The sequence below is a fragment of the Dysidea avara genome, chromosome 9 (assembly GCF_963678975.1).
Source record: "Dysidea avara chromosome 9, odDysAvar1.4, whole genome shotgun sequence".
NCBI lineage: Eukaryota > Metazoa > Porifera > Demospongiae > Dictyoceratida > Dysideidae > Dysidea > Dysidea avara.
This window is the reverse complement of record NC_089280.1, coordinates 12925380-12945041: the sequence shown is the minus strand read 5'-3', so window position 1 is coordinate 12945041 and position 19662 is coordinate 12925380. Positions and strand designations below refer to the sequence as shown.

At 38.2% G+C, this 19662-nt stretch overlaps 1 protein-coding gene and 1 long non-coding RNA gene across 2 annotated transcripts; both read left to right on the top strand.

The window, feature by feature from the left end:
- Positions 1-451: 451 nt before the first annotated feature.
- On the top strand, positions 452-772 carry LOC136267493 (uncharacterized). Its single transcript, XM_066062660.1, has one exon. It carries the CDS (start codon positions 452-454, stop codon positions 770-772), a length of 321 nt encoding a protein of 106 aa, XP_065918732.1.
- A 14966-nt stretch (positions 773-15738) lies between these two features.
- On the top strand, positions 15739-18334 carry LOC136265565 (uncharacterized). The gene is made up of 3 exons (XR_010705597.1): positions 15739-15987; positions 16030-16101; positions 18281-18334. It is a non-coding gene; the product is annotated as an uncharacterized lncRNA (long non-coding RNA).
- Positions 18335-19662: the final 1328 nt, after the last annotated feature.

The following is a 19662-nucleotide window of genomic DNA, read 5'->3' as shown; positions in this document are numbered from 1 at the left end:
TACAGAGCTAAGAAAACTATTTTCTGCTTACGGATTACCTATGCACTTGGTATATGACAATGGGCCACAGTTTACTTCTGAAGATTTTGCACAATTCATGAAGTCTAATGGCATCAAGCACATTCGCTGTGCATCCTACCACCCTGCCTCTAATGGGGCTGTGGAACGCTTGGTTCAAACCTTTAAGAAAGCTATAAAGGCAGCAAAAGAATGTGGTAAAAACTTGCAGCAAGCACTTTCTAATTTCTTGCTAACTTACCGTTCCACTCCTCATGCTAATACCAATGAGACACCCGCCCAAATTGTTTTTGAACCGCAAACTTCGAACCAGACTAGACTTATTGCTACCTGAAAAGAACAAGATTGTCATAGATGCTCAAGCCAAACAGAAGCAGAATCATGACCACAAAAAAAGAATGTGTTGCGTGAATTTAAAGTGGGAGAGGCAGTTATGGCAAGAAACAATGTAGCAGGTTCACCAGATGTTAAGGCAGTGATTAAGAAAAGGCTGGGTCCATTGACCTATGAGGTACAGACCAATACTGGTCTTATATGGAAACGACATGTCGACCATCTGAAAAGCCTGGGAACTGTAGTAATTGATGCTCCACCAGTAACTGAAGATGATGTGATTATCCCTACATGGCTTGAGGAGACCCCTTCGAGTAATACCGAAAGCAATGAACAGACGCCACCTGAAACTGTGAGAAGGTATCCTCAAAGAGAACACCGGCGCCCGAAACGTTTCAACCCAGAGACTGGTAATAACTAATATAGTTAGGCCATTTATATTTTATGGGTTAGTTGTAGTTATTATTACTTAAGGACATTGTATTTTATTAAGTGAGGAAGGAGTGTAATAGAGTGAATGATGTAATCTAATGATGTAACATTATGATGTAATTAATATTTGCTGTACTATAAGTATTCTGTCCTGTAGTTGTAATTCATTCATTTCTGTGTGCTTAATAGTTATTCATTAATAATCCTACTGTGGTCTAGCTGTGCTGCTTTTACTCGGTCATCTACAAACCTGCGATAGAATACCATCTATAAACAACATTGATATATCACCAAATGGGGTTTTCAAAATACTATCTGAGTTGGATCCCTATAAATCCCCTGGCCCTGATGCTATCTCTGGACATTCAGTAAAACAAACTGCTGCTGAAATTACTCCGATGCTGACCCATCTCTTTCAACAATCTTTGTCCGCTGGTGTGGTCCCTAGACAATGGAAACTAGCACATGTCACTCCCATTTTCAAATCTGGCAAAAGAACTGTCCCACAAAACTACCGACCAGTATCTCTGACATCAATCATTTGCAAAGCAATGGAACACATACTCACAAGTCAAATTATGAAACACTTGGAAGCTCATGATATCTTAGTCCCCTGTCAATTCGGCTTTAGATCAAGGCATTCCTGTGAATCGCAGTTGCTTACTGTTACTGATGACTTTGCAAAAGCATTGAATAATAAACTCCAAGTAGATGTTGGTATACTAGACCTGTCCAAAGCATTTGATAAAGTTCCACATAAAAGACTGCTAAGCAAAATTGAATTCTATGGCATTAGAGGCAAGATTTTACAATGGCTAGAGTCTTTCTTGAGCAATCGCTACCAACAAGTTGTCGTAGATGGTTCCTTTTCTAATTATTGTAAAGTCACATCGGGAGTACCACAAGGCTCAGTTTTGGGTCCTACCTTGTTCTTACTGTACATAAATGATATAACTGAGGGTATTAGTAGCCAAATGAAACTCTTTGCAGATGATTGCTTAATATACAAAGTTATTCACAGTTCAACAGACCATCAAACACTCCAACAAGACTTGACAATACTGTCAAAGTGGGCAGATAAATGGCAAATGGCTTTTAACATCAGCAAATGTAAGATAATGCAAATTTCTAATCACCATAACAAAAGTTTATTTTCGTATGTAATGAATGGCACCTCACTGGCAGTTACAGAACAACATTTGTATCTTGGAGTAAAGTTACATCACAGACTTTCATGGAAGCCACATATAGATTACATCTGCAATAAGGCAAACAGAGCTGTTGGTTTTTTGCGACGAAATCTACAGCATTGTCCTAGCCATCTACGTGAGCTAGCATATAAACAATTTGTCTTGCCTATTTTAGAGTATTGTTCCCCAATATGGGATCCATATCACCAAACCAACATAAATCAAGTAGAGATGGTCCAACATAGAGCTGCTCGTTTTGTCACAGGTCAACCATGGAGACGAAATAATAGAGACAGCATCACTAACATCCTTGAAAACTTGCAATGGCCTACACTACAAGAACGTCGCAATCAGCTAGACTAGTTTTACTATATAAAGTACTACATGATTTATTAATTATACCGAACTGTTATCTCCCACTTAAATCTACTGTATTACGGACCCGACACTCACATAACTTTAAACTAGTACCTTACCAACCAAGAATTGATGTATATAAATATTCCTTCCTCCCAAGAACTGTACCAGAATGGAATAGATTAGATGCTGAGATTATTGAGACTGACTGTGTTGAAGAATTTAAGCAAAAATTAGCCCCTTTTATGTATATAGTTAAGTAACTTATCGTAAATGTATATATTTTTATAGTTTATTATTGTAATTGTACATATGTATATAATTAAGTAACTTGTCGTATTTGTACATACTTATATAGTTAAGTAACTAATTGAAATTGTACACATGTAATTGCACATCAGCATTATACCCCTGGAGGGTCCTGCTGATTAACAATAAATAATAATAAATAAAAGGGGGGCCATGCTGCATGGGTTCCCTGTGAAATTTGGGGGGAAATTTGCAAGTTGCTAGCTAGTTTTACTTTAAAATTTAGCATCAATTTTAAGGCATTTTCAAACCTTTAAATTGCAAAAATTCTGCAGCTCCTGGGGGTTGCACCCCCAGACCCCCCTTGAACTTCTAATTGCTAGCTATAGTTAAATGAACCATACAGCAAGTTTTATGCTGTGTCCCCTGTATGTTAGGTCTACAATTATACATAGTATAGAAAGTCTGAAGAACAACAGATAGGCTTGAGCATATTTATATAGCTAGCTAGCAGTGAAATATCACTAAAATTGCATATCTGAGTGTCTAATTTTCAAAACTTTCCTGTGAGGGCATGCCCCCAGACCCCCCTAGACTGCTTGTGCTTCGCATTCGCAGAGTGTGCTTCGCACACTGTGCAACAGCTCCTCTCTCATTAGCATGTATATAGTAGCAATTTCAACATTATAGTTAATGGCCTGACCAACTCAATTTTCCCTCCTCCGGCCTAGGCATGGCGTTGCATTGAGCTAATTGATCATACAAATAAGTTACGATAAAAAGTAGCCTCCACATATCATTTCAAAGCATATATGTGACCGGATTTCACATAACAAGGCTTCCACACACACAAAATCAAACTTACGATTTTACCAGAAATGGATTGCTGGTCTAATACACTATCATATTTCACACTGTACTTCCTTCAGCACTGACAAGTCTGGTTTCTGTAGCAGCTTTCTTCCGACCCTGTCAAAGCCACGAGTGTGAGATTGGCACCATTAAATGGCCATGGCTTTGTGATAATGGTGTGTAGTGAGCTGGGACTTCACAGAGAGCTCGCCAGTAGTGTTCTCAGTCAATGTGGAGTAATTTGAGGGCCATGGAGGGCCATGGAGAGCCCAAGCTTGGCCTCTGGATTCCAATCGTCTTCTTACTCCATTTTGTACCCGTATATTAAGACCACCGTCCACCCCCACCCTCCCACCCTATTACTACCCCCACCCTCCCACCCTATTACTACCATCTGTGATATTATTACCCGCTCGAAAAAAGCTGCTCAAAACAGGGCAAATTTTGGGTATCAGAAATGTGTACACCCACTCAGTGATAGCTAGTGAACAGATGAACAATTGGTGCAAATTTTGTTTGCACAGCTGTAGGCACTGGGAAGTTATTACACAATGATTCCTTAAAATCGCCATATCTCCAAACAAAGCTTTGTGCGTCGAAGCCTTGTTTTGTCAAATTCAGTCACATATTTTCAAAATTTGCCTTGAGAGAACATGCCCCCAGACTCCCTAGCTTGACATGCTTAGCGCATGCAGTTGAACATCATATGAAAGAGATAATTTCTAACTTAAATATCGCATCAGATCAATAAAAGTATAGTGTGCACGACTATGACCTCCATTGCAGTCTATGGATGGCCTGCACCACTCAAACTATCTCAGGAGTAATTCAGTTTTTTTGTGCCGGTTGAATGCAATTTAACTAGTTTAATAATTGAATCATGTTATGCTGCAGCTTTAACTAAGCTGGAGCATTACTTATGACATGTAGGAAAATAGTTCTTTCATCCAACCAGAGAGTCAACCTGCAATTGTTGTACCACCTATACTTGAAAGTATTTGTGAATCAGTTGAGTAAGAAGCAGACCCTTTCAATTAGGTCAATGTATAAACTTTGCCTTGGTAAAAATTTATTCCTGACTACGCCACTGCATGTTCACACATGCCTGTGCATTACTTTGTTCTCGTGCAATCACCAGTTCAAACATAAACCGTGCTGACCATCTTATTCATAGATACTGTTGCATGTTTGAAGTTATATTCGGAAAAGAGAATTGTTACCCAAATTTACATTTACACTGTCATCTTAATAATTGTTTATTTGATTACGGTCCATCGTCATCATTCTGGCTGTTTGGATTTGAACGAATGAATGGAGTTTTAGGTAGTGTACACACAAATAAACAAGCAGTCAAAATTCAGCTGTTTAGAAAGTTTATCAGCAAGCAACAAGTAGGCAATATTGAATGGCCAAGTGATGAATTAGCTAAGACTCTAAAACCTTTATTAGACAGCATGCAGCCTTATAGAGATAAAATTAACTATGGAGGATTTTTTCTTCATATCAAGACACACGGTAGTGTGTCGTGCGGCCCAAGAAGCTGGCGCGCAACACCCGTGAGAGAAAACCATCACTAATAATTGATGAGAAAACATGCATGATTACAAATTATATATTATGTGTCCTCGGACAACATGCGACCACATGTCTGACCAACAGTGGACAGCAGTGGGCATGGCAAGGGAAAAAAATTATATTTAAGTACAAAACTAAAGTTACAACTTAAATTACAGGTATATACAGATTAAAAACAGTCCGGGTTGATTGTCCATTCTTTAGAGTTCCTACCATAAAATATTCTCTGTGAAGCAGAAATTGAGGCACTGGCCATCTTGAACAAAAGATTTCTAGCACTTCCTTTGGAAAATAGGGATACTTGCTGGGTAAAATTTATCACATCCTTAATTGCAGCAATAGAACTAGGTTGAAAATGGCCCAAAACACTGACTTCCACAGTTCTGTAGCAGTGAGGAATCTTCAAATGATCCAATTCAGCCAAAAGCTGTACATACTCAGGTTTATAAAGTTTGCGGTTGTGTGCAGACTCCAAATGATGTATTGAGTCCAATGGACATGTAAGCTCTATAATGCCCATCGATGCAGAGTGTCTGTTATAGATGACAACATCGGGTCTGTAAGGAGTGACTAAGACATTGGAGGGGATGGTTTCAGGAGGAGAGTCATTAAAACGATGTCCCTGCAGGTCCGCATAGACACTGACCATCTGGCAATCAGAAAAGAGAGTAATTAACTGAGAAGTTAAAGTGAACAGTACTTGATTATGTCTATAGGTGTACCTTTGTTAGGATAGTGCTACTGGGCAACCACCTAGCTAAAATATAATATATTGACAGGAAGAAAGAAAACGCAATCTTCGCACCTCCATAGCTCTGTGCTGCCTTGATGAAACAAGACGATTTTTGCTGTGGACACTCCCTCCAACTTCAGTACTCCACATTCCAAATTTGAGCGAAATCGCTTCAAGCGTTCCCGAGATATGGCCACTCCAAATAAATCCTCTGTTTCCCGTCCTGGATTCAAGCACATTTGCATGCGGGCGGGGATCCATTTCCATTATTTCATTATAAGATTGACAGTTTTTCAAGCCATTATTTGCCTGGCAATGGCTGGCATAACCATTAAAAGCTGCATAAAAGATGACACCAAATGTTTCAAACGTATAATAGTACAAAATGACATGGATCTCTTGCAAAGTGATATCAACTGTCTGTTTAATTGGAGCTTAACAACCCACCTGTCATTTCATCCTTCTAAAAGCTGCCACCTGTCGTTCAACCAGAAACTTCCAACATCTTACACAATAAATGGAATCACTATCAATTCACTTCCAACACACAAGGATCTTGGAGTTTTAATTAGCAATAATCTAGAATGGAGTCCCCATCAAGATTTTGTCTTTACTAAAACCTACAAAACACTCTAGTAGGTCTTATACGAAGAACTTTTAGCCAATCAATTTCATCCTCAGTGAAAGTCAAACTGTACATCTCACTAGTAAGATCTCAAATCATGTATTGCTCACCAGTCTGGCGTCCTCACCTTATGAAGGACATTACTAAGATCGAACAACTACAACGTAGAGCCACTAAATACATCCTCCAAGACTACATCTCTGATTGCAAAACACGTTTAACAAAACTCCAACTACTTCCTTTAATGTATATATTAGAAATATCTGACATTATGTTTTTTATTAACAGCATCAAGAACCCTACCTCAAGTTTTAATATCAATTCCTATGTATCATTTTCAAACAGCGGAACAAGATCCTTTGCTCTAAAACTTAGGCACAATACATCTTTCACCAACAAACAACGTCACTTTTATTTTAATCGTATATGCAGACTATGGAACTCTTTACCAATCATTAACATGAATCTATCAACTTTTACCAACAAAACTCAAATAAAATCGTTCTTTTGGGAACACTTCACTGCCAACTTCAATCCCACTGATTCTCACAAACTGCATTATCTATGCCCCTGTGGCTCCTGTATAAACAACTCCTTCATGAATTTTGAACATTTCTAGTCCTGATCACTACAGTCAAGTAATTTTCAACCTGTAACTGTAAATTATGTAATTTATAATTTAAGTTAGGTGTAATTTGTAAGTTAAGTAATTATACTTTTACTTAAAGTGTAATTATACTTTTACTTAAAGTGTAATTATACTTTTACTTAAAGTGTAATTATACTTTTACTTAAAGTGTAATTATAAGTAATGTAGTTTGGGTACTGGCACAGGATGCCAGTATTCCATGATCAGTGTAACAAACTCTTAAGTTATCTACATCAACATGTCAAATTCCCCGGTACATCATTGTTGTTCACACTGTAAAGTTTTAAATAAATAAATAAATAAAAAGCATGCTTAAGCTAGTTCCTTCCCTTTTAAGTCGCAAAAATAACACAAACGTGAAGTTTGTGCCGACTTGATAGCACTGCTGACACGTGAGCTGACCCTGTTTCGAGATGGCTTTACTGAGCCTGTCAGTATGCAAGAATAACCGGAAAATAATGGAAGAATACGGAATAATGGAATATTTAGAATTGACAGTAACTAGATGCGGGAAGTGGACGGGAAACAGAGAATTTATTAGGAGTGGCCTATGCGACTTCAAAAATTGGCTTAGTTTCTTCGTTTTTTTCTTCTTATTTTTCTTCCTCTTTTCGCACACTTACAAAAACTGCTATAAAACGCAAACGCCATATCCGATTGCCTTGAAATTTGGCACACAGAAGGAGGTATAAAGGCGCATCTCGGCACCAAATTTGGTTGGAATACGATAAACAGGCACAGAGTTATGAGCGATTATTCACGAAAAATAACACCAATATGTTGTCATGGCTACAGGGTAAACCGCGTATGGGAAGAAGCTGAAAATCGGTGGGTGAATAGGTTAACTAATAAACCTCAAACCTGTTGCGGTTTGAAAGGAATCGAGCTAAAAACCAGGAAGATACAACGAAAAAACCAACAGTGTGTAACAATTACGCAATCGAGATTAGCTAATAAAAAACGACAGTTTGCCACGCCTACCAGATAAACCGCTTGGGCTAATGCTTTGAAAATTGCTGTACAGATGGAGTAATCATCTTAGAAAGGCTCTTCAATGGTGTAGAAGAATCAGACTTAAAGCCACGGAGTTATAACACGAAATCCAACTTGGTGTAGCAAGTGCGAGATCGAGATACTCTAATACAGCAGTCATCCTAATAGAGCAGTCACCCTGAAGAGAATTCAAGAGATCAGCTAGAAACAAGTAACCTGTATAGAGATCAGCTACAAACAAGTCACCCTGTAGAGAGATCAGCTACAAACAATTCACCCTTTAGAGAGATCAGCTAGAAGTAGGGAGTTCATGCAACTATGGAAAGAGATAGTTCAGCTAGAAGAAATCACCTTGTAGAGTTCAGCTACAAAGAAACCACCAGGTAGAGAGTTCAGCTACAAACAAATCGCCCTGTAAGAGATCAATAGAAGAAGTTACCTTGCAGAGAGTTCAGCTACAAAGAAACCATCATGTAGAGAGATCAGCTACAAACAAATCTCCCTGTAGAGAGATCAGCTAGAAGAAGTTACCTTGTAGAGAGTTCAGCTAAAAAGAAACCATTCTGTAAAGAGCTCAGCTATAAACAAATCTCCCTGTAGAGAGATCAGCTAGAAGAAGTTACCTTGTAGAGAGTTCAGCTAAAAAGAAACCATCACGTAGAGAGTTCAGCTGCAAACAAATCACCTGTAGAGAGATCAGCTAGAAGAAGTTTCCTTGTAGAGAGTTCAGCTACAAACAAATCACCCTGTAGAAAGATCAGCTAGAAGAAGTCACCTTGTAGAGAGTTCAGCTACAAACAAACCACCATGTAGAGAGTTCAGCTAGAAGAAGTTACCTTGTAGAGAGTTCAACTACAAAGAAACCATTCTGTAAAGAGCTCAGCTGCAAACAAATCACCTGTACAGAGCTCAGCTGCAAACAAATCACCTGTACAGAATTCAGCTACAAACAAATCACCCTGTAAGAAAGATCAGCTAGAAGAAGTTACGTTGTAGAGAGTTCAGCTATAAAGAAACCACCATGTAGAGAGTTCAGCTGCAAAGAAATCACCCTGTAAAAAATTCAGCCACAAACAAATTGCCCTTTAGAAAGATCAGTTAGAAGAACTTACCTTGTAGAGAGTTCAGCTACAAAAAAACCATTCTGTAAAGAGCTCAGCTGCAAACAAATCATCCGTACAGAATTCAGCTACAAACAAATCACCCTGTAGAAAGATCAGCTAGAAGAAGTTACGTTGTAGAGAGTTCAGCTACAAAGAAACCATTCTGTAAAGAGCTCAGCTACAAACAAATCACCTGTACAGAATTCAGCTACAAACAAATCACCCTGTAGAAAGATCAGCTAGAAGAAATTACCTTGCCACTTTGGATTTCACATCTTTTTTCACCATAGCCTTTTTGAAGGCCGCACCCTTTTTTTTCAGCTTGGCTGTTTTGGATTAGATATTATATCCCTTTGATAGTGCAGCTATCTTGGAGTCAAACAAAAGTTGTAAACTGCTACTAACTATCAAGGAGAAAGCCTTTTCAGCTAATGACCATCATTTAATTCATCAATATTTTGCTTTTCACTATGGAGAAGTGTATACAAAAACACTTATTTTGCACAAAGAATCGTCATCAGTAATGTTTAACGGATCCTTGTATGGAGGGTATTTTTTCAGACAAAAGAACAGTTCACTTGTCTTTGCACATACAAAAAGCACATCTGGTGAGATCCAAGAGCAGCACTTCCTTGTTATAAGGTTTGTTGAGTGCACAGTTGTGTTTAAGCAATCAAGATCACCCCAAACTTGTTCTAATGTGTTGGCTAAAGTCATTCCTCTTCAACATCACCCTCAAAAATGTTTTTACCCTATACCTGTCGAAGTCTGGAATAGACCTGAAGATGATTCAATTAAAAATCCTTCACTTCATAGATATGTTTTTATTTCATCTATTCTGTGCCATTGTGCGCATTGTCTGTTTGTCAGCACTGCAAGCCAAGGTGTAGATTGTATGAATGCAATTGCAGTGATTCCTTGTAACTCTTATTTTGGATGTGGAAATTATATTTGACTTTCAGTTGAATGTTTAAATAGGCACTCAGCCTGTAGCTAAAACTTGCAGGATTTTGAAATGAATTATTATTTGAAAATTTTGTACTTATGCATGCACACTGTGTACTTGTACATGTAGCATTATGATCAGCATAATAGCTAGCTTAACAATTAGTAATCATTTTCCTTTAACGGTATTGTCTCGTTTACTGTAAAATTACTTACCAGTATAACAAATTGGTTTAGCTTTACTTCATAGTAATCTTTCAGTAAGTATTCAGGCAGTATGCTGTCAGTAAATTTTTGGTGGATTGCTCAGTTACTGTAATTTACTAAAAAAAGTAAATAAGCAGCTTTCAAGCAGTATAAGGGTACAGTTAGGAATAGTGGTGTTTAGTATCATGCACTGAAGGTTCAACATGAATAATTTATTGGGCACAGGAAGAAAAGCTGCATTTTAGGTATTCGGAAATCCCCAGTAAATGTACAGAAATTCCATATTTCTGTACTTTTCCAGTGTTCATGAAATTTGCACATTTCCTGAAGTAGTATAGGGCACAATTTCCATGACATTTCCTATTAGCAGGATTGATGGTATTTCTTGACATTTCTTAATGCAGGATAGATGAAATTAATTATACTGACATTTCTGGAACACAGGGAAGATCAAATTTTCATAAATTTCTTGACATTTCTTGCACTCAGGATAGGTGGTGTCAAATGCAAATTTCCTGTCTAGGAAATGTCATGTATCAACACATTTCCTAAACACAGTATAGATGGGGGACAGTATGGTGCCAAGTGTGCATTACCCTCTCCACCAGTTCAGGACACATGACATTTCATGACATTTATGGACATTTCCTAAATGGCAAGGAACAGACAGCATTAGTACATTACAACTATAGCTAGCTTACCTACTTTAATAGAGTTTGCAAAATGTATAAGAAACCTATTACCAAGGTATTATTTCATTGTGGGTTTGGGTTACCACTTTCCTGTTCATGTAGGAAATGTCTAGTAAATATGATATTTCTTGAAATTTACATGATGTGTCCTTGGCCTACTGTATATATTGCATTTAGGTTACACCGAGACCTTATCCTAATCTGTAAAGTGTTACAGTAGTCAGGTATGACAGCATCTGGAGTGACAATCTTGGACTAAATTTCACTACATGCCATGTATCCTTGACTTAGGAAATCTCATTGAAATTTCAGGAAAGCTCACTGCATGCCATGTGTCCTTGACTAAGGAAATCTCATGTAAATGTCAAATTTCTGCAGGAAATCTAACAACACATCAAATCTTTGGCAGAGGAAATGTCCAGACACATGAAATTTCCAATGTTTTAGGAAATGTCACAACATGTGACATTTATGGTATACAGGTTTACTCCAGGTTTGATATAGTAAATTCAACAGTTACATTTCCTGTACATTTCCATGCTGATTTTTGGTCCGGAAATGTCACTTTTTCCTGTGGGGATTTAATGATTGTGAGACTTGAGCTGAAACCTTGTTACATCAGTGCCCTGCAAAGCACCAAGCAGCAGTCTTGAGATGAAAATTATCATTCAACAGTTTATGGTCATGCAGCTATATATACTTTGCTTTTTTACTTATTATTATGTGCTGCATTATATCTGTAAGATAAAACTGTGCACTATACTGCATCTATGAAAACCCTGTAACCCTTGAAACTGGTAAGCCTATTTTAGGCTTTGATGCATGCTTCTATACAAACTCACAAACTTCACCAGTATTAACAATAGGAAGATCCTCCAGCCACTACATGGTTACTCTAGTGGTGCACAATTCTATTCCAGGGGAGTGTAGCTACACAGGATATAGGAGCTAGGGCTCCCTTGAGACTCTGTTGCTAGGTATATGCACACTCAGCATGGTCTCCCTAGAGGGCATGCAGAGGGGTCTGGAGGCATGCCCACACAGGAATATGAAATTTTGTCCTGAGATATAATCAGGGGGTCCGGACTATTTTATGCACACTGCTCTATTTGCAGAACAACATTATTAACTGTTAATTCTATTAGAGTATCTCAACAGTTTCATTATGATTTTTGCAAAATAAAACTTTTATCAGAAAATCAATCCTTCCCTCCGGGTTGCTATGACTATGCCTATAGCTTTTAACCTGGCTCTTTCCCAATACATATACTTCAAAACACACACACACATGCATAAAGATGTGTCTGAGCAGTGTAGTGGAAAAAATAAGAACAGTTGTCTTGAAGTTCTGAAAGAAATTTTACTTCATATTGGGCTGTTTATACATCAGTTGAATTGCTGCAATGAAGCCTGTCTTCTGGCCATTGAGCCATAATATCACTGTCAAAATGAATATCCTAGCTAGCTACCTTTGTCACCAACACTACACACCATTGACTATTGTTCATCATGAAAGAAGATGTACTGAAATCAGTATGGCAGAATTAAGAGAGGTGACATTAAACAAAAATGAAACTTACAAATGGTGCAATATATAACAAAACCATAAGAGATCAGAAATGCTAACAATCCTTTAGCTCCATTCGATGCAACAAATCAGTTAAATCCTGCTCCTTACATTATACTTACTGAAGGAGCACCTGGGATATAATTATAAGGAAATGATCTTGACTAAAGAAGCTGTATATACCAGCGTTGAAACCGGGTCGGGTCATCCGGGTCATCCGGGTCAACCGGGTCACATTTTCTCCGGGTCATCCGGGTCTGACCCGGTTTACAAATTATCCGGGTCTGACCCGGATTGGATCACGTGAGAAACGAAATTGATCGTTTGACGACGTGGAACCTATAAACGCTAGTCGCGTAGCTCTTTCGTGAGCCACGCCCAATTATCGCGTTACAAACATACGCTCAGCCACGCCCATTTATTAGTAAGTACAGTCTGTAGCATGAAACTGTGTCCGTTTCTGTCTGCAAGCTAACGTGGGGCCACGCCCACTAATCGATTAATGTATGAGTTGTATATAGTCTAGGTCTAGTCTTGCAGCAGGATAAGTACTTTTGTGAGCCACACCCATTTTAATATATTGGGAAATTGCAATACTAAGTATGTACGAAGCCACACCCAATTGCTGTCTGTAAACTCACAGTAGCTACGTGGAACCAAACCCACTGACTGATTTTAAATTATAAACTTACCGGCTTAGGTATCACATAACTACTCGTTTACTCAACACGAATCGAACGCTCAAAACGTAGTCTCGCCGCCTGAGTCGCTCGAGAATACCCGAAACATAGCTCTTATCGCGCGCCTCGGCTTAATTTAATCCGGGTCACATCCGGGTCAAATCCGGGTCTGACCCGGATTGCTATCCGGGTCAGTGGGTCATCCGGGTCAGCAGTAGTGACCCGGTTTCAACGCTGGTATATACTACAATAGGTTGATAAAGTCTTATTTTTATAGTTTTTGTACAAAGCTATTCCGTCAACTGTGACTCAAATATTTTCATTTGTGCTATTCATGATCAGCTGCTGCTGAAGTACCTAATTGAAACTAGTGGGAGATGTCTTACCCCATGGAGCTTCTGTTAATAATGACGGCATTGTTGGTTGTATATAAAGTGTTGATGCAGTGTGGAGTATATAATAAGTCCAGTGTCTATCACACCTTCATAAAATTGTCAACTGCGTTGGGTTTTATTCACTGAACTTTATTCAGAAACAATGATATAATTGCAAAACCTAGCTAGGGAATTCTTTCTGACGAAAACATTTATGCCATAATAAAGCAGGGGCACATATTACTTTCTCTTACTGAACTTCAGCAGCTGAAGGAGTAAAGGTGGAAAAATTCTTTACCCATGATAACAGCTATATAGAGCTTTGTGACAATTTTATTACAGTGTTGTAAGAAGTGGATTCAATCTGTAGCTGATGTTGAAGTAACAGATGATATTGCAACTATACTGTATTTTTTATCTAATAGTACCAAACAAAAGTTGTATCTGCTGAGAATAAGGTGCTAAGATTTCAAGAAATTTTGAATTTACTATACAACTACATATAATTAATGTTTATGAATCATGTAATGTTTAAATTTTAATAAAATTAGCTATCTTATTTTTACTCATTTAATCATACTGCATTGCTACTTGTTATTCATTTTAACAGCAGCACTAATACATTTTTTACTATACAAATTGTTAACCAAAAGGGCATGATCATGTAACATCTTCTAAATTTTGTCGGATCCAGCCAGTCTTTGCAAAAATGAAACTAAGTTTTCAGTGTCTGTAACTCCCCATACCTCTACTACAGCTGGGATGAGATCATCGATTCATATCTATTATCTAACACCGATGACTTGGATCTCCTTCAAAATATACTATAAAGTTGCCCCTAATCTGTAAAACAGATTCAGAATAGCAGTTTGAATTTTTTTCTAGGACTATATAAAGCACATGTATATGCATTTGAAAACTTGCAGGATGTTTTAGCTAAACCTTAATACAAGATGAGAATAGTCACATAATGTTTCTATATTGGCTCAACTGAATGGCTTCCCAGATTGAGATTATTTCTTATCATCAGGACAGCTAGCTGTATAGCTGCTGTCTTCACTATAAATACGGTGACCTGTATACTTTTTGTCATTGGTAAGTAAAGCCCAAATGGTGTGGCATGATACTGGGCATCGGCCTGGTAGATAATTGAAAAGCTCCAGATTCAAAGTGCACTGTGCAGGTTGGGACTCATTGTTAGCGTTGTTTCCTTGAGCAAGAAGCTTTACTCCCATTGCTTCAGCCACCCATGATGCAGCTTTGTAAAACCATTTACCTCATCTATCAAGTCATCCCTGAAGGTCATACATACATAAGCGTATAATATGAAAAATTGTCTTTATGCTTAATGAGAAGGATTTTATGCCAATCACTTCTTTATACCTAAAGGGAAGATTTTACGCCAATCTTCCCATTAAGTACTTAATGACAAGCTTTTACGCAAAAGTCATTAGCGTAAAAAGTATTATGGAGTCACTTATATGCACTACACACAAAGGGAAGATTTTACACCAACCACTTAAAATTCACTAATTACAAGATTATCCTCACCAACACTATAATCACGTGATCCACACTACTCAAAACTATCACGTGATCTACAGCAACGTGACGTTCACATACCGTACACCTCCGTGTTCCATCAGCTTACATACGTAGCACTCCTCACAGTTCTTAAGATTATCTCCCTGGTATGCTGTTGGATTGTTAACCCGCTAGATGATCGCAGTCATGCAGGGCCGCCCAGAGGAATTAAGGGGCCCAGGGCAAAGAGTTAAAGTGGGGCCCTTGACCCAAGTTGTAAGGTGAAGACCAAAAAAAAAAAAAAAAAAAAGGTCACAACCTGCTGGCAATGACAATAACTACCCATCACCAACCATATCTCCTTATCTATAAGCTTGCTATACTGCTCCTCTGAAGAATACTGTGACTGCTCTATTAGAGTATTTAGATCTGACTGCTCTATTAGAGTATATCGATCTTTTAAGCAGGTATTCAGGGGGCCCTTCATGGGGCCTCCTGCGGCCCCTTTCAGGCTGGGGCCCGGGGCAAAATGCCCCAGTTGCCCCCCTTGTGGGCGGCCCTGCAGTCATGGCCACAGTCTCAACGTTCACAGTGTGCTTTACTAAGAATAAGTACTTCATGCGCATGCGTCACGTTTGGCGCGATACTAATTACAGATACTGTATACGCGGTTGCAGTTGTACAGTGTTAGCAAAGAGGCTAGCAAGGTGTCAGGCTTTCACCTTGCGTTCATTTACTGAGCACTGTGGCAGTGACTATGGACCGAGAGTGTGTTAGCTGTGGAAAAGGCAGTGAATTAATCTATTGTAATGACTGTAGTGAAGACAGGTGTGATGAGTGCCATAGCCTTTGGCACAAGCATCCAAAGCGAACTTTTCACACTTTTCAGGTACTTACTACTGTAAAGCATATCTATTAGAGTACCTTACAGGATGTTAGCCCCAGCAAGCATGGGGATGAAGCTATTAGCAGCAGCAGTGTCGAGTCTCAGGGCACGTTAATGGTAAACATATACTGTATACTGTACAATGGATTATCTTAAGGGTAACTTTTCAAGGAATGGTCTCAAATAATTACAGAAAAAATAGTTAATACACTGATGAAATTTATGCTTCATGTGCTGAGAATTATTGGAGTTACGATTCATCAGTCACAACAACTAGTCTAAGAGTTGTATTGATATAAGCCAATAATTAGCTGTTTTACCATAATCAGTAGTGGGCTGTGATATTAGCCTATTCAACATCTGCAGGTGCAGTACCACTGGAGGCTGGTGTCAAAGGCTCTGGTATGTACTTAGCTAAATTGTTAATGTTTTGTGGTAACCACAAAGCCAACGCTAGCTGTACACGAATTCATTACAATGCATTAACTATAATCATGTATTCATGCCTAAGCATGACATGTTTGTAACACTAAAACATTTAGATAATAGCATTTTTGCAACTGTTATATAGGGTAAATTTCCCAGGTATTTTTATACTGAATTGTGACCAGTGAATTTGTATGGCAATTGGCATGATTTTTAATGAACTTGTAGCATAGCAGGTCATAGAATTAAAATTTTCTTTAATTTTGCTCCTTCATCCATATAATACTTTTTGTCATGTTACAGATACATTGTGGACTAATATACAGCATAGTTTGTGTTCATGTGCCATCAGGATGTACGTATTGGTTTCATGAAAGGTTTTATGGTATGCATGGTACCACTCCATCCTTTGATGTGGTATTCATGGGTTCAGCAATAGTCACATGCAATTATGTTGCAAAATAAGTATGTATTCATTTGATGAATAATGCATAAATGCACATAGTTGTTTATCATACAGTACGAAGAGTAACTGTGTATTAGAGATCATGGAGGTTTGGACTTTTCTGGAAAATCTGCCTAACAATGCCTTACTATCAGATGTCACTTCAACCTTACTGGTGCCTTTTGGGATACCACAGTACATACAATGCACAAATCATGGACCTACCTTTGTCCTCCTTTGTGTCCCATTTCTTGTCACTGAGTGTACAAGGTGTTGATTTGTGGTAGCACATATGGCTTCCTCTCTGTTGACAGTCACAAAATGCATCCTTGTTTTCTGTAGCATTGGAGAGATGTTTCTTATAGTCATCCGTAATGCTGTGTAACTAGCTGACCAACACGTACATATGTGGGTTTAATAGACGAATAGAATAGTGGTGACCATGCACTATTAATTAAGTTGTTAATTGCACCTACAGTGGACATCTAATCCCAACTGAAACCATGGTATAGATTGAAGTTTAGGGATTTAATGTCCATTAGTATTTCTGCAGGTATAGGCAACCTTCCTTGTTTAGCCACTTTTACTTATTTCACTCATCCATAATCCAACTTAAAAATTCTTTACTTTCCTTCTACAGTAGTATTTGTTAAGATTAATAATTATATAGGCAACCTTCACCACTTTTAGCTATTCCTTTGCTTCACTACTTTTTGCTTTGATCCCTATAAAATTCCTAACTTTTCCTTCTACTTGTTTGTTTACTTACTTTTTATGACAATAAACCTGTGCATATCGCATTAAAAAAAGGATGGTACCATCAGAATAGGCATCCCAACAATCAATTATGTAACAGAAAGGGAGGTGGCCATCATACTCTGTTTTCAGCTATGCTCCTTCCATTACATAGCATTGCAAACAAAGAACAGTACGAGAAGCATCTGATAAAGCAATGTCGAACAGTGAAGAAATCAAGCCCATAGTCTTATCCATTGTCAAGTTTTGCTTGGCTAGAGGCATCAGCTAGTTAGTCAGTGAGTTAGTTAGTTTAGTTAGTTAGTTTAGTTAGTTAGTGAGCCAATCAGTCAGTTGGCATAAAATTATGTTTAATAGAAGTTTTTTTTTAAATTCTATAGAAAAGGGTTTGGGGCTGGTCTGATTACATTTTTGGGTTTGGCTTTGACTAACCAATGCTGCTAAGATGTCATGACAAAATTGAGGCGGATTTAAGGGTGATATTTTTGGCTGGAAAGAAAAGCCCACTTCTTGATGATCTCTTCTATCATACTGTATGATTACAATGCCACAAACCTGCTTTAAAGCCTGATTGCTATAAAATAATGAGCTCATCTATGTTTAAATGAATTATTATGTCATGGACTTCAATATGAATTCAGCGATTACCCATTCTTCTTTGTGATATAGGAAAGGACATTCAACAACAGTTGCAGTGATATGTATGAGTTTGATGTATTGCTCTCGTCTTATGATCTAGATGGAGCTGCTAAAAGGTGTGTACTTGCTGAATATTTTCATTTAACTCATTTCAAAGAGTTTCAATGTCACATAATTGATGCAGTCTTAGAAAAGAGAGACTCGTTGGTTATTCAACCTACTGGCAGTGGTAAAAGCCTGTGTTACCAATTTCCAGCTGTTTATACAAAGTGATTGACACTTGTAATTACACCAACTATTAGTCTAATACAAGATCAAGCACACTAGTTGGAAAACTTGGGTATTTCTGCTGTTTACTTGGGATCAGCTCAAGCAGATCCCAATGCTGAAAAGAAGGTATTTGGTGCTGATTTGAGTGTAGCAGTGGTTTTTGTGAGCCCAGAATGGTTGTTTAGTGACAAAGACAACCATGTAAAGGTTCAGGCACTAAATGCAAACAATCAATTGGGTCTAGTAGCTATAGATGAAGCGCATCTTGTCTATGATTGGCAAGACTTCAGACAATCATACAGAAAATGTGAAGAATTGCATGCATTGTTTCCCAATGTTCCTCTGATGGCTCTCTCTGCTACTGTTGTTCCTCAAGTAGAGGCAAAATTGAGGTCTTTATGCATGATCCCTTAATTGAGAGAAGTTCAGTCAATTGTGCAAAAATTTATTTAGCAGCTAAAGTATGTAATTTTGAAAGGTCAGATGGCTCAAAACAGTCCGTTTCATTGGACTCCAGAGATTTCAACAATTTTGCAGATCTCGTAACAGATTTGGTTAAGCGGCAATGTAGCATTATTTACACAGATTTTGCTTGTCACGTAGGACCTATTGTTTTAGCTTTGAGGGACAGGGATGTGCTGGCTATTGGATATTATGGCAAAATGAAAGAATCAGAGAAGAGAGAAGCCTACATCAAATGGAAAGGTGGAGAGATCCAGGTGATTGTTGCCATGCATGCATTTGGGCTTGGTATAAATAAGAGTAATGTAAGGTTTGTCATATGGAATGGTTTGCCTCCATCCATCAGTGCATGGGCACAGGAGTTTTGGAGAGCAGGAAGAGATGGTAAACAGTCTTATGCGTACATATTCTATAATGATAATGACATACAGCATGTTGGGTACTGGGCTAGAGACATGGCAAGGCAGCATCATCCTAGTGACATGGATGATGCCGCACAACAGTTTAGTGTTGCCTTGTCATTTTCTTATGCTCATCTAGCAGGGGTATGCAGAAGTAAATTGCTCCTTCAGTTATTTGGAGAAGAACTCTCTGACATTACTTACCCCAAACAATATTGTGATATCTGTGATCAAACCATAGGTTTGCTCACAGACAGAAAACCAGAAATAGCCTTACTT